A 16,764-nucleotide genomic window follows, 5' to 3' on the forward strand; every position below is an offset into this window, starting at 1 on the left:
GTTGTCTCATTGGAACTACAGCTTGCGCGGCTGTAGTTCAAATGAGACAACCTTGTAGGGGGACCAAAGAGGGAAAAGTTACATAATGGTGCTTTAAAATAATAGTTTAGTTTTCTACGTTGAATTTGCAGCTGACTTTATTGGTCTAATGTGACCTTTAAATCTGTGAGTAAATGATCTTTATTATTACAAAATGTTGAGTTTCGTGTAACAAGGTGGGACAGTAAAGCCCTGCTTAGAGAAAAGTCATGGTCATTTGTATAATTTCTTTGTATCATTTACCTTAATAAGTGAGTCTGCAGCCATGCTTGCGGCAATGATAAAGTTAACATGATGACGTAAAACAGGTATGATGTTTATAATGTTTACCATCTCAGTTTAGCATGTCGCATGCTAACATTTGCTAATTAGCACTAACCAAATGTGGAGCAAGTGAAGGTAAAGGTAATGTTCTTAGTTTTGCAGGTATTTGGTCATAAACTAAAGGATTGGACAACTTAAAATGTTGACCTGATGGTGGCACTAGATGAAAAAGTTAGGGTATAGTCAAGATAAAATGCAATTTATCCTAAGGGGGAAATGAATGCCTGAACCAAATGTCTTTATGGCAATATTTCTGTAGAGAGAATTCCAAGGAGAGGATGACAGCGGAGAAAGACCTAAGAGGTAGTGAGAGGATGTGGACTGACAATGCTTTTGTTTGTACCTGTAGTACAAAAATAAACAGGGCACCTGACTGGAGCACAAGCAAAGATGAAATCACATAAGAGATACTGTATCCATATGAATGTAAGTTCTTACAGCAGGAAACTGTCACGTTCAGGTAGAATCATCATTATCTTGTCATATAAGTGAAATAGGCCAACAGCATTTCAGTATACTGAATCTCTCATTATAAGTCCTCTCATCAAAGACTAAATCACTGGTTCCTTTTTGGGTGAGGCTTTTCAAGTAGAGTGTACTACTGTGGTGCTTTGACTCTGAGGAGAGCATTATTGGGTCTTTCTTTTTAAGTTAACTAAACCACATTCTGGCTAATCCTGCTCAACACTTGTGTAACTTAGTAAAAGACCCAGTTTTATTTTAGTGAACCAGCAACATAAACATAAATCAAGGTAAAAGGTAAGTTAAAAGAAAAATATGAATTAAAAATTTGAATGAAGATTCTGCACTGTTATCCCAAATTAGTTGACTTTACTAGAAATTTGCGTGGAAATCCGTTACCTTAAAGTTTTTTACACAAGGTGAAACTTAACAGGTCAAGTTGTATTGACACAGAGCGGTTAGTTGATGCAGTAGACAAATCAAGTTTACATTTGTAGTCATTACTAAAACACATTAGTAAACATAAATAATTTTTTTCTGGAGTCGTTTCTAGAGTTGTCTAAAATAAGCATGTTAAAGCTTTAGTGTGTGAATTTTTTTTATATTAATAAACTTCCGTTACATTCAAGCCATTGCCAAATGAGTTGCTACAAAGCTAATTAAGGCTATCAGCTCCACAAAACTCTCTGTGTATTTCTCAGTATGGCTATGTTCAGAAACTGGTGTCATCCGTCAACTTTTGTGCGCAGAAAACCGAGTGAAGATAATTACCTCTTTTGAAGAGTCCATCATGTTCTTTTAATCCTCCGTGTCCTCCTTGGCTACTAGCAGCTGCGTGCAGTTTTGTTCTCATTACTTAGAATTTCTCATGGGGGAGACCGAAACTACGCACTGTAGCTTTAAACATGCAAAGAAACATAACAATTAAAAAATATTAGGCTCTTTAAGTCATCACTAACTAAGGAATATATAACTATTGTTTTTCCTTTATGACAGCCTGATTTTAAGAACAACGTATCCAACACATTTGTTCCTTTAAGTGAAAGGACACAGTATGGGAGCATTATTGTAGTCTTCCGCTGCAATATCCTGTATGGACAATTCCACTCACAATAACAGAGTAACTAGCTTACAATCTGTATATAACCTCTATGATGTATCACTGCCCAGACCCCATCAGTCCCCACCCGGGTCTCAGTCATGGTGTAACAATAAATGTAGATGAACACTAAATCAACCATACAAAACTAAAACCCAGATAACATAAATAAACACCCAAAACATTAACAGAACCTTATTAAAACACACTTTAACTAGGACAAAAAACATTCAGAACATTCTTTTTCCCATGAGCCTTTGCTTCGCTTTAGCGCAGAACAGTTACAATGATTGAGCCCCTCCCATACAGAAACTTAAAGGTGAACTCCGGGCAATTTTTACGGTATTCTTGATAACTATAAATATGCGAGACCTGTCAATAGAAAAAAAACGCGCCCGAATCGGTGCTAGGGACACGGAGCTGCTGCAACTAATGCCCAGAGCTCCCACTTAGCTAAAACGGCAGTTTTGGGGGCGTAAGATAAAGAGTGCCTTTGTGCCTCTTAACAGACACTAAATGCAATTAAAATGTCTGTGCAACATGAACAGGGCCCTTACATGACAACAAGATGAGTGTTCAACTCAGATATTGTTTAAATTCATCTACCCTGTTCCTACCCCTCCTATTTTTGAGGGGGAAATAAACTAAAAATTTTCGCTGCGAAGGCATGAACGGTCTTCTGGAGGACATCCACCAGACCAGCGGGCGCTCATTGGATTGTTGTCGGGCGCGGCAGGCGAGGTAGATGGGAAGGAAACAGAAGCAAGGACGCCGGTCGGGCCTGCAAGCCCGGCTAAGGAAACTACCACACCGATCGCCACTGCCAAGACTCCTACTCACCAACGCCAGATGGATCGCACACAAAATGGATATATATGTTACAAATACACACGGAACTGCTGCGTGATGATTACCAATCAGTGTTGGTTTTGAGGCGGGTTTAGGTGTGACGCAACAAGAAGTGACTGTTCAGTCCAAACAACATGGCAGCTTCCACGGATGAGATGAGCGTAGCTATCACGCAAGTTTTATCCGAATTAGAAAGTATTCCTTCATTGAAAGAAGAGCAAAAAACAACACTGGAGGCTTTTCTCGGAGGAAAAGATGTTTTTGCTCTTCTGGTTTCGGCAAGAGTTTAATCTGATTGGTTGATTTGGCCCGTCTATCACCAACATAGGTGGCTATAGTCTCAAAAAAATAAAATTGGGTGTCCAGGCAGTCGTTGGACTTAATACAATATAGCCATGATGTTCCATGGTTTCATTCCAACATGGACCTTTGGTGAATGTCAAACCTCTTTCCCGCCCATGTTTCTTGGCTGTCAGTCTCAACTGTTGTTAATCAAGAATTGAAATGACACCCAATCCTTGGTGCTAGACGCCATTTTGCTCAAATCAAAGTAACATCTTTCTATTATTTGATACATTCCTGAAATCCCCATAAATACTTTGACCTGTGGCCATTTGATTTTGGTGCATTATGAGGCCACAATCATACGTTCTGTTTATTTTTATCATGTCATTCAGCTTCACCCAAAACTGTGTGATATTAAATATACTGTACATGTAATTAGCATCCCATCAGCTTAATTGTCTTGATTGAAAGCAAGTACAGTGTTTAGCTAAACAGAAAGGTGACAAATGGATGAAATGCACATTGACCTTTAGAGACATCTCAGGCTTCTCATCTTGACTAGTATCAGGAAAAAGGAAGGCTTTATGTATTAAGCATGAAATATGGATGATAAACTGAGTATTGTGTACGGGCATTTGTGAGTGTAGAGGTCTGTTTCATGTCTTTGTGAGCTTGAGTTGTGTTTGAATGTCTCTGCAGCTGTGTGTGTGTGTGTGTGTGTGTGTGTGTGTGTGTAGTCATATATTATGAAGCATTTATGCACTTCTGAATCTTTACTTGCATGGATGTGTTCCATGGGTGTTAGTGTGTGTGTGTGTGTGTGTGTGTGTGTGTGTGTGTGTGTGTGTGTGTGTGTGTGTGTGTGTGTGTGTGTGTGTGTGTGTGTGTGTGCATGTATGTATGTGTGTGTTTGATTGCTTTAGTCACACAAGCAGTCTCCCACTCACATTGCTCTAAGCTTTGAGTGGGCGAAGGCCACTGTGGAGCTGATAGGGGAGACAGAAAAGAGAGAGGAGATGGAGGATGAGTAGGAGAGAAGGAGACAGAGGAAGATGATAATGAAAAATTGAAGGCAGTGAAGAAATGAGATGTAGTTTTGCACTCCAGAGCCATGGTGTTCGCTGCGAAAAAAAAGTATGTATCTCCCCTGCGGGCCTGAGCTTTTTCTACCTCTTTGAGGTGAGAGCTTCTCAGCTCTCTGTGGAGGACAAAGGCCTTTCAGCCAAAGACCGTAGCAATATCTCAATAAGATGAGGACAGGAAAAATTCATACCATTAAATTCCTCTTTAGATGTTTTAATACTGGCAGTGTGGCTGTAATTGTAGATTAAATATATATTCTTGCTGTAGGAATATGAATATGCAGGAATATAATTTTCATAGTCTTTTCTGTTGCTCTGCTGACTGTTAAAAGTGAAGTCCATCTTGGTCCTACTTGACACAATTTATAGACATATTGGAGGGGCTAAAGACTCAGCAGATAATAGAATAACCAATGCTTTTCTTTATAGTGACAATGTTACCTTCTCCATTAAAGGAGTTGTGAAGTGTGTTGGGGCAGGGTTAGCCTGTTATTACAATAATCCAGAGTAATAATGAAAAAATGTTGACATGCAAATAGCTGTAACATGTGTTTAAACTAGCATACAATATGTTCTGTTTTTTATTGTGTATAACATATGTAGCTTTTGTTATTTATGGCATGTGTTTATGGTTACATAACATCTACAATTCACTGGACATTGTACTTGATTGTAAGTTTACGGCTTTGATATCTTGATAGTAGCAACAGCAATCATGATAACAAACACAATATGTCACCTTTAAACAATATAAATTAAGTGGCTGTTGAGATACAGATATTAACACAAACATCTCCATGTAGTTGCACTGCCTGCCCGCCTGTCTATTTATAAAGCTAACCTGCGAGCATGAAAAGAAGATAGACACCTCTGATACAAAGTGATACCTCTGATACTACTCTGTACTGCCATGACATCCTGCCAGAATATTCTCTACTGTCTCTTTTGTTTTCTGTCTTCGAACCAATAGATAAAAGAAGTGGATCTCTGGCTCTCCTTACAAAAGCAGGCGTCTTTTATTGCACACTTACACGCAAAACACCGAGATGCAGACAAAGATGTTGAATCAAATTCTTTGATTCTGTAACGTTTGCTGTCCTTTCGTTGTTTTCCAGTCTGTGGTGACATCCATGGGCAATTCTTTGATCTGATGAAGCTGTTTGAAGTGGGAGGATCACCAGCCACAACACGGTACCTGTTCCTTGGGGACTACGTGGACCGTGGCTACTTCAGTATTGAGGTAAAACCATCAGAATATCATTAAGTATGTCATGGGGTTAACAAACTGCAGAAAACTTTATATACTATCACTGTAACATAAGTTATACAGCTTTTTGCATGGAATAATAATACTTTGTTCATGTATGTGTTTTGACAGTGTGTTTTATACCTCTGGTCGCTGAAAATCCTCTATCCAAAGACACTATTTTTACTTCGTGGAAATCATGAATGTAGACATTTGACAGAGTATTTCACCTTCAAACAAGAATGTGAGTACATATAAGTGTTTATCATATTTTTTTTTTATTGTTTATATATCTTTCTCTCTGTGTCTTGCTAATTTCATGTGTAGCCTGGAGCACTTTTGGTAATGCACCTTTCTGTTGACTGTCAAGTTAATTCTGTATGACGGCACAAAAAAAGGTGGATGGATTTGTCTGACAACAATTGAAAATGTATTTCTAGCAAAAAATAGTTCTATAAAGATGTCTCACAAGGACAAACCAACATGCGATATTTAATTTTATGTGCAAAGATATTTGTCCAGTTAAACTACTTCTGATTCTTTTGATGTGCATACAGTATTGTGTTGTATCTGAGAGAATTGATTACACGTCTGTCTTCTGTCAGGTAAAATCAAGTACTCAGAGCAGGTGTACGACTCATGTATGGATGCATTTGACTGCCTTCCCCTGGCTGCACTCATGAACCAACAGTTTCTGTGTGTCCATGGTGGGCTCTCACCTGAAATACACACCTTAGATGACATTAAAAAGGTAATAACATACTGCCTCAGCACCACCAAGCCTTACTGTACATTGGTTGTTTTAAAAAACTTATTTAAACTGAGCACTTTTTTTTGGTTTGGGGGGGGGGGGAAAAAAGGGGGCTGGGCGCTGTGTTGCTGTGGTCTGATCCTCTGGAGGATTTTGGCAATGAGAAAACCCAGGAATATTTCAGCCACAACACAGTGCGAGGCTGCTCCTACTTCTACAGGTGAGCCGTTTCTTTTTCTACTTCTTTCCTGCAGCAACTTCAGTCATTCTGGATTATAACTTTATAACACTGTTATTGTCCATACTTAGATATTTAACTGCATTTAAATCCCAATTTACTAAATGATACATTGCAGAGTTGCTTTAATGCATTCAATGGTCTGAAATTTTGTGTTTATGCCATCTTGCATTGCGAGCAATCACCCACATCAAGTGCCTATCATACACTGCACTAATTCCATTAGCTTGACCCATGTGGCTCGTTACAGGTCTAGTAGTAGTAGTAGGAAAATATATGAAAGCTTGCAACTCACACTGTGATTACTTTAACAATAAATCCTGCCTCATATATACGGTAAGCTAAAAAAAATGTATCCTGTGTTGGTTGATCATGAATTAGGTGGTTTCTTCTTCACACATTTTCTGCTTCATTAAGCTGTGTATTTAAGAGAAAGGAGAAGATAGGGGAACGGGAATGTCATGCATTACAGTAAAAGGTCAACACACAAAATGATCAGTCTCAATGAGATCTAATTTAATCCTTCAAGAGAATTGCTGGAGTACAGGCTGAAATTTGGCTGTTACACAGAAGCCTTGCAACCAAAACTCTTAATATCAAAAATAGATGTTAAGATTAGAAATTATTAATAGATATCAAACATGTATTGCTACCTGAGCAAAACCACAAAGAACAAAACAATAGACATACACTTAACCCTGCATAATGGGATAGCATGGGAAAGGAGATGTGATTAAGAAGACTGAATGATTCAATGAATGAATAGATAAACATATCATTAAAGCCTATAGATAGTGTGTGCGTGTGTGTGTATGTGTGTGCATGTGTGTGTATGTGTGTGTATGTGTGTGTGTATGTGTGTGTGTGTGTGTGTGTGTGTGTAGTAAGTAAGTAAATGGGCCAAATTGCCTTGTGGTTATTAACGGTTTTTGAGAAGAGGTTGTCTTTTTGACTTACAGAGCAGATTGTTACAGACAAAGGATTAGCTGGGTGAACCTGGAGTCAAATAAAAATAGAGGCAGAGAGAGAGAGAGGAGTAAAATATAATAGCGAGACAAATTGGGAATGGGTTTGTGATGCAACTATTCAACCTCCATGACAGAGCATGTAAAAGGAGGAGCACTGTCCTAATATTGTTGGGAGATGGAAGTGAGGCCATGGAAGTAGGTGGTGGTGGTGAGGAGAAGATATTAGCTGGCAGTTGTTGTGAGAATTTTCTTAATGAAGGTTCAGAACAATACAGACCCCTCTGCGTGGGAGCTGCAGTTCTGCTGATATCACGAAAAAGTAAAGTCAGAAGATTTACTCCTCCACCAAAGACGAAATGACTGACAGTATGTGCAGAATAATTGCAGTTCAGATTTACATTATAACACAGAAGTGTCAAAGGTGACCTTTGCTTCAAATAATCAGTATCAATCAATATCAGAAATAGTTCCACTAAAGTGCAGATGTTTCTGTTTTCATGATATATTTTCACATATAAGATCACCTTTTTACTTTGAGTTTACAAGCATCCGTGGCGAGTATCTGACACAGTAAAAAAAAAAAAGCAGGCGATGGGTCTTAACTTCCCCTTTCACTGCTGTTAAATGGTCACCGGTGAGAAACCATCTTCTAACCGTGAGAGAGGAGCTTAGTGAGGATTATTCTGTAGATGTGTGGAGGATGCTGCTATAATAGTCATCTAACTCCCCATGGCTTTGTTCTGCCTTCAATCTCAAACTTACCTCTCCATCATTATGACTCTTGTCGACTATAGAGTATGTATGCAGCACAGAGAATCACATTCTCCTGGGAAATGCAAGAAAATCTCTATCTGAAAAAGAAGTATGTATAAGCAGGTTAAGAAACAATGGTGTACATTAAAATGCAATCACATATAGTGCAGTTATTTGACTTTAAGCTACATACTGACAATGACGAATTGTTTTCAATACATGAACTGTGCACAGAAACACACATTGGGCAGCATTATCTGACTCCCTATACAGGTGTTCCATAAAATCAATACTGAGCATTTTCCTCTCAAGTAGTCATGCAATTGCTTGCTCCTCAGAGCTAAGAAGAATGTTTGTAATAGATGTAACTTATTGTAGAAGATCCCATACGTATGTACAGAGTTTTGAACAGTAAATGCCATGCATGCCTGCTCTTGGCTCTCCTTTGATATTAAATCAAACTTTTATGTTAACAACGACCAAATGGATGCATTGTACAAGACCGTTTCCCTCATGTCAGAATGTAAAATTTTCATGCCCCCTCTTTTGATAAAAAAAAATCAAATCCTCCAGAATTTTAAAGAGATTTTACAAAAAGCTTCATATATCCTTTTTATCTGGAGACAGTGACACAACTTAATTCATTTCAGTAATGTGATGTTGTAATGCTTTAACACACAAGGGTTTGTATTAAGTCTATTGTCATATAATACTAGCTACACGTTGTGTTACATTTTGCAAACTTGTCAGAACTATACTATTATCAATATTGAAGCACCAACTAACCAAGTCTCATTTCTTGTGCAGTGATTGTAATTAGGAAAATGTGATTCTGCTCAGTGATTAGGAATATGGTTATAGACTGTTTTTATATTGGGGGATTATGAATGTGATGCCCGACAGATGGATGTTTTTAAGGGAAAGAAAAAAATCCTCTCAGTTTCACACTCACAACACAGCACTTCTCTCTCTCTCTCTCTCTCTCTCTCTCTCTCTCTCTCTCTCTCTCTCTCTCTCTCTCTCTCTCTCTCTCTCTCTCTCTCTCTCACTCACAGACTCACCAACACATACTTGTGTGTTTTCACAAAGGGGAGAGAAGGAATGTGAGCCGCAGGCAAGCAATGTGTGTGTACTGTGTTCCCTCACAGTAATCAATAAATACTGTTGGAGCGGACAAAAGATAAATTAGTACATAGTGTACTGTTGGTTCTTTATTTTTATGTTATTATGTGACATTTGTGCCAGTACTGTGCACAAGAAACAAAAAAACAAAAAATCTTTAATGAGTGTGATGCAAAAAAATTATTTCTAAGTTAGAAATGTAATGTAGATATGTTTTTAATAGAAACACTTACATAACATTTTCAGCCATAGTGGAAAGAGTTACAGCATATTCATGTTAGTGTGTAACACAGCTATTCCTGTAATTTATATATTGGCCACCAAGGGAATGTTAGCCATGTGTCCTAGATATATGAGGATGGCACAGTTTCGCCAGGTGCTCAGGATCCTTTTTTTCTTCTGGCACAAACCTTTGAGCACTTAAATATTTTAAACACTTCTGAAAGTTTGATGGGTGCATCAATGGCAGTGACTGTAAGAAAAATGCCGGAAGAGAGGATTGTAGCTCAGGGAGGATGTACTGTAGGTTACGGTAGGTCTGGAAAAAAATAGTTGATGGTCACAAAACTCAACCATTATGATTGATCATTTAAAAAAAGTTAGTTTCTCAGATTCGATTATCACTGTAAATTTAATATCTGACTGTTTGTCAGACGAAAACAGCAATTTGAAGACGTCACCTTGGGCCCTGGGAAATTGTGATGGATTTTTAAAATATTGTCTGACATTTTAACAGCTAAAGCGTAATAGATTAATCAAAAAAATAAAATAATTGGCAGATTAATTGATAACAAAAATAGTGGTTGCAGCGCTGTATGAATAGGTTACTCAGTCAGTGTATCTCTGTTTTTTACTGCATCAGTCTTTAAAGTGCCCATATTATGAAACTTTTTCTGGGATTTGGGGTGTTCTTTTGTGTCTCTGGTGCTTCCACACACACTTTGAAAAAAGTCCATCCATGCTGTTTTGAGTGAGATACGGTTTCTGAATGTGTCCTGCCTTCAGTCTCCTAGTGAGCTGTTCAAAATCGGCTCGGACTGTGACGTCACAGTCCGAAATGAGCTGGCTAACCACAACCGTTAGCTCGTTAGCATGCTAACCGTTAGCATTAGCATGCTAACGCTAATGCTAACGCTAGCATGCTACGTCGTTCTCAATATGAAAAAGCACTGCTACAACACACACAACTTCACCATAATCTACAAAAGAACTACTTACATGTGTGCCCTCGTTTAGAAGTCTCCCAGCTAATCCTGCCTTGTAACTGACCAAAGTTGGAGAAACAGGCTTTCTTTTACTGTCTCTAGAGTTAGCTAGCTGACATGATCTACATCTGAACTACTGAGCATGTGCGAGTGCAATCAAAGATAGTACAGAAGAAGAAGATGAAAAGAGGTCTCACTCTGTAGCTAAAACAGAAACAAGGTGAAACGAGGATCTGCAGCAGTGAGAGAGAGCTGTGCAGTACAACAAAAATATGGTGTTTTTTGAAAATTAAACCATGTAAACCTATTCTGGTACAACCTTAAAATATAGTTATGAACCTGAAAATGAGCATAATATGGGCGCTTTAAAAGGGGATTACACAGTATGGAGTCTAAGTTTGAAAAGACAGTCCATGTGGATCACTGCAAACAGTAATTAGCAGATTTAGACTATAAGAACTTTTTTAAATATCTAAATGCCTGTGCAGAAACTTGGCTTGCACCAACAAAATCTGGGGTGTTTGCAGTGAAGTCAAGGACGTGTCTGATTTATATTTTACATTTGGTACTTTTGGCTAATGCTTTCACCAAGAGCATCTGTGAGTGTTGTCTTCATTAGTGCTTTATTCAGCAAATATTTTGTTCATTCGACTTCATTAGCAATTATCAAAGTCATTAGAGAATACATTTCTTAGAAAGATAGCTAAAACAGATTAAAAAACAATCAAGGTAATGTTTGATAGCAACATAATTTAACAGGCCTGTACTTACGACGGATGGATCTAAGGATATTCTTTCTTGTCTATACTGTATATCTGGAATACAGCAGCTTGAAGAAACAAAGGAATCACAAAGGACTTTTCGAAACTAAGACTGATTGAGGTGTTGCTAAATTGAGGCCATTAAAATTTGAAAAGAGCTAATTAAACTGTAATCTATAATCTTTTTTTTCTAACCCAGGAGACACAGTTTGGAGGGATGATACAGTCTCTGAATGACATAACACAACCTTCTAGGTATTACATAACAACTGTGGCGAGAGTTACTAAATGGAAAGCTACATTCACACTGCAGCTGAAGTGTCCCAATTCTGATAACATGTCCCTCCTTGTGTGACACAGGTCTGATGTTTTCTGGGCAGTCTTATGTTTTCATTTTTTCTTTGGAGACAAATTCAGGTCCTACATCTGCTAACCCTAACCCTAACCCTAACCCTTGGCTGCAATCTGCCATCTCTCCAGGACCTGTACGCCTCCCGGACGCTGAGGCGGGCAAGAAAGATTGCAGCTGATCCCTCTCACCCCAGACACAAACTGTTTGAACCTCTCCCGTCTGGCATGAGGCTGCGGTCCATCAGGACCAAAACCTCATGCCATAAAAACAGTTTCTTCCCCTCTTCAGTCAGCCTCACAAACAAGGCCCTGTTCCCCCCTAGACACTACACTTTGCACTAACCTCCATCCTGTCTATACATCTGCCTATTGCACACAGTGCTTAAACTACTTAAACAACTATTTTGTATTTATTGTTTATACTTATTAATCTTTAATGTGTTTGTTTGTTTGTTTATATGTATACACCCAATCACCAAGGCACATTCCATGTAGTTCCACTACTGTGGCAACAAACTGCTTTCTGAATCTGAATCTGAATCTGATTCTGAATCTGAATCTGATTCTGAATCTGATTCTGCTCCATGACTATGCAACTACAGTCTGAACTGTCAGATAGGAGGTCATGTGGTTTTTATCATCTTTCCCCATGGGGCAGCTCATCTGGCCAGAACAACACGGAGGAAGACTTCAGCATGCAGCCAGTGGAGAAATAACAATCCCAATCCAAAAACAAATCCTGATAAAGAAAATTCACAAAAGAAGATTTTATGAAACTCAAAAGATCAAATTCATAAACTGAGAGAATCAAAATCATAGGAAGACCCAAAACAATTGCAACAACATAGGGTGAAATATGAATTTCAAAAGACAATTCAGCCCCTTACAGTCAAATTAGTAGTATTTATATTTCACCATAAATGGTACCAATCATCAACTAAAAGAAAAATGGCAGCTGAAGGGAGCTGTGAAATTTGGGCAGCAGCAGCAGGAAAAGTGGGACAAACAATATTATTTCTCCAAAACGTTGTCCTGAGGCAACATCAGACTTGACAGCTTAAAGTGACTTTAGTCTTGTTGCAAAGGGTGCATTGGATTTCATAGAGCATATCTTATGCCATGTGTGAGTGTAGCATCGCCTGAGCTACCTCGCAGCCTTCCTTTCCTTTCAGGCACATTTCCTGTCGGGTTAGAGCTGGGGGCCAGGAAGCTCTGACTGCCGCTTATACTGGGTTAGTTTGTTTTTAACTGCAACAGGTAGCTGTTGGATTAGTTTTTCACACCATTGCATCATCCTCAGCAAGGCTTCCATAAATGCATTTATGAGTGATAACTTTGTTCATTTTCTGGTGAGTGAAACTGTATGTGAAATTAGTAACCTGCAGCTTAAATGAAGTTCGGTTGTGTGATTGGAAAAAAAAATGGTAAAATGATGGTAAGATTGTGTGCTTAACTGAATTAATTTGTACTTTGTCATACTCTTTTATTGTATAGCCTGATAAGCATTTTCAGAGACGTCTCTAAACCCAATTTCTATTTACTCCTTTCCAGTTATCCAGCTGTATGCGAGTTCCTACAGAGCAATAACCTATTATCAATTATCCGAGCGCATGAAGCACAAGATGCAGGGTATGTTATCCCCACAACACACATTAAAAGACACACATATCCACACAATCACAAATAAATACATATTTACATATATAAGAACAATCTCTGCCTTTTTTACCTCCCCCTGACCGCCCTGAAGCTACCGGATGTATCGTAAAAGTCAGACCACTGGATTCCCATCCCTCATTACCATCTTCTCAGCACCAAACTACCTGGATGTTTACAACAACAAAGGTCAGAAAATATCTCTGTTCCTTTTATACCCATCTTTGATTCAGTTTCTGTTTGCATCTGTATCATATTTTTGCACAGTAACAATGTTTTTGTTTTTGTTTTTTTAATCACAGAAATGGGTCTGAGACTAGGTCCAAGTATAATGTGCTAAATTGTGGCCATATTGTTACAGGGATAGTCAGCGATAGTAAACTGAAACCTACACTGTCCATGTACTACAACTTACCTGCTACTAACCCTAACACCAGTCTGCTCTCAGCACATCCACAGTCACTCTCTCCCTCTCGATCGACCACACACTTGCTAAGCCCAACACTATGCACTGAGCTTTTCCTTAAAGCAGCTTCGCTACTCTTATAACATTATGCATCCAACTGTGTCAACAATCTACAACTATAGGATTGAAACTACTCTATGAAATAAACATATACAGAAAATTACAGTGGCTGCTGCGGTCCAGCCAATAAATATATTCCTGTTTAAAACCCCATATATCATATCATTTCTATGGCTATGTTAAGTGGGCAGGCAAGCCTTGAGACATGAATTTACTGTTTAATTAAATGTTACAACAATAAATAGTAAAACCTGGTGTCGTGAAAGAGAGGTGCCCCAATTCCATTTTAACTGCATCTGGGTTAGATTTCAAGAAAAACACTACACTTCTGACAAAATGACTAGCATGGGCTCCAACAGCTCCATGACTTCCCTATTAAAATGGTTTCAACAGCACAAAGTGGAGTGTATGGGTTAATGTATCTGCATTTAGCTTGTGAGAATGCATCAGGGAGCCCCCGTTTGTTTGTGTTCTCAGATCTGTGTCTTGGTTGCTATGGGCTATGGGAGATGGGGAGCGTGGGAGGGACTGTCGGCATCGCTGACTATCTCCATGTGGCTTTATCCCTCTTGATGTAACAGTGTCAGCAATCCCTGGCCTCAGCTAGGCCATCTAGTGGTTGAATGTCTCATTTTTTGCTGTCTCTGTTCTCAAACATACAGTACTGTATGTCCAAAAAATATTAAACTGCGTAACATCACTAAACATGAGTACTAGTAATTTGAAGAGAGCATATGAAACATTGTTGTGCATATGGCTATGACAGTATGCAGTGAAAATATTCTGCGCAGTGCACCCTATAAAACAAAATGACAGTTTGAGTACTGTGCTGAGTTTGCCATTGCGCTGAAGGTTTTTTGTTATGTAAGCATAGATTTGTATAGCACATGATTATTTCTTTTAAGCAAATATCATAAATAAAACCTAACCCTAAAACCCTAATCTGATTCTATTCAATATTTCTTAAGTAGCATAATCGTCTTGGAGCAAGCTATTAACAGGACGGGTTACATTTTACTCTAATGTCTCTCTTCTGCTTCCCCAACAGCTGCTGTACTGAAATATGAAAATAATGTCATGAACATCCGACAGTTCAACTGTTCACCCCATCCCTACTGGCTGCCCAACTTCATGGATGTCTTCACCTGGTCTCTGCCATTTGTTGGCGAGAAAGGTATTACGTGTTTCAAGAGCAAAGTATTCTAATCTGTCATCTTCGTAGCTTATTGCTCAATGACTTCACCTCGTTCCTACACTCTGTTTCTTCCCCAGTCACAGAAATGCTGGTGAATGTGCTGAGCATCTGCTCTGATGATGAACTCATGATGAATGATGAAGATGAGATATTTGATGGTAAGACATTTTGTAAATAGTGATTTAAAAATGTATTTATATTTATCAATAGTGCATTGTAGGTTCGATTCAGACTCCATACAGAGAATCAGGTCTTTCATGGAAGGAGATCTGCACACTTGATACATGCAGTTAATTATCATGTGATTTTGTTAATTATGTAAAACTAAAACAGTTCATCAGAAAAAAAGATAAAGATTTGTGCTGTATTGCATTACAAAACTAAGACAATGTTTTTTTGCATCAGATAGACAATAACAACAATTTCTGATTTCTCATCACTACATACAAGCTATGACAACAGAATCTATAGTATAGAGTCACATTGCAGAGCATTACAGTATCTAATGCATTACAATGGCCTATAATAACAGTGTATATTGCAATAAGGGGGACTTTTATCACAGTATCCTATGCATCAAGAAACATATATTGTATGTGTCATAGAACCCTACAACAAGTTTATCATGCAATACATGGGCTTCTAATGACAGCATCTATTGTATCAGAGAAGCCTATTATGACAGCGTGTGTATGTATTTTTTTGCAGCCAATGCAGCTGCAGCACGCAAGGAGGTGATCAGAAACAAGATCCGTGCTATTGGGAAAATGGCCAAAATGTTCTCAGTTCTCAGGTAGACTTTATGTTTGTAAAGTACAAAACAGTAGCAAGTGTTTCTGTGTGTACGTGTGTGTAGAGTGAGTCTATGTATACACCGTTGTCAAAATGGGGGCATCAAGTTTTTTCTTCAGTTTGATCAGGGTTCAGTGAAGTTTTGTGACCTCGATGCCTGCCTCTGTGTTTCCTGCAGAGAGGAGAGTGAAAATGTGTTGACGCTTAAAGGCCTGACGCCCACTGGCATGCTGCCGAGCGGGGTTCTCTCTGGAGGCAAACAGACACTGCAGAGTGGTGAGTTAATACGAGGCTCAGCATAAGCCTTTTTCTCTACCCTTCACTCCATCTTTTTTTTGTTTTATTTCCTCATCAGCAAACTCAGTCCCACCATTGGTCTTACCTCTCTCTCTCTCTCTCTCTCTCTCTCTCTCTCTCTCTCTCTCTCTCTCTCTCTCTCTCTCTCTCTCTCTCTCTCTCTCTCTCTCTCTCTCTCTCTCTCTCTCTCTCTCTCTCTCTCTCTCTCTCTTCTTCTCCGACTTAAATATAGAGCAGCCAGCCAGCTTTGTTTTTTTGGCCTCTTAGCGATGCTCTGAACACATCTAAGCTAGGAGAGAAGAACCTAAGTCCCGACCAAAACTGCTTTTCAATATTTCTGTCCTCTTACCTAAAATCTATTACAGTTTCAGCTCAACCTCTTTCTGTTTCAATATATCTGTCCCGCTCTCTCTCTATGGATCCATCTTTTTTATTTTTTACATATCTAACCAGAGATTGACACCAATTATCTCAGTATTGATGCATGGCATTCCTCGGAGTTTGGCTGCATTGCCAGTGAACATGTATATCTCATCTGGCCTAACATGAGCCACCTTTCCGCTGGGGCTGCATTTTACATTTGCATGGCTTTATCAGGAGTAACCTGCTCCCCTCCTCCCCCCTCAGCCACCATTGAAGCCATCGAAGCCATCGAGACGACTGATGAGGACGGAGAAGGTAAACCTGTGCCCCATCTTCAACCCCTCTCAACATATTGGCAGGGCTTCCTGCTGCAGAGGCCACCTGCCACTAACACTTCATG

General features: G+C 38.9%; 1 protein-coding gene across 2 annotated transcripts in view; it reads left to right on the forward strand.

Annotated features, from left to right (window-relative positions):
- Positions 1-16,764, forward strand: part of LOC120544614 (serine/threonine-protein phosphatase 2B catalytic subunit alpha isoform-like) — a 30,245-nt gene that overhangs the window by 12,112 nt on the left and 1,369 nt on the right. The window contains exons 3-13 of one of the 2 annotated variants that reach the window (XM_039778503.1): positions 5,256-5,380; positions 5,519-5,630; positions 5,992-6,166; positions 6,247-6,357; positions 13,087-13,164; positions 13,286-13,380; positions 14,766-14,891; positions 14,990-15,070; positions 15,621-15,705; positions 15,883-15,980; positions 16,629-16,679. In XM_039778503.1, the coding sequence (XP_039634437.1) occupies positions 5,256-5,380; positions 5,519-5,630; positions 5,992-6,166; positions 6,247-6,357; positions 13,087-13,164; positions 13,286-13,380; positions 14,766-14,891; positions 14,990-15,070; positions 15,621-15,705; positions 15,883-15,980; positions 16,629-16,679 (1,137 nt within the window). The remainder of the gene's footprint in view (positions 1-5,255; positions 5,381-5,518; positions 5,631-5,991; positions 6,167-6,246; positions 6,358-13,086; positions 13,165-13,285; positions 13,381-14,765; positions 14,892-14,989; positions 15,071-15,620; positions 15,706-15,882; positions 15,981-16,628; positions 16,680-16,764) is intronic. The other variant, XM_039778504.1, reaches the window with a different exon arrangement.

Source organism: Perca fluviatilis, chromosome 16 (genome assembly GCF_010015445.1).
Source record: "Perca fluviatilis chromosome 16, GENO_Pfluv_1.0, whole genome shotgun sequence".
Taxonomy (NCBI): domain Eukaryota; kingdom Metazoa; phylum Chordata; class Actinopteri; order Perciformes; family Percidae; genus Perca; species Perca fluviatilis.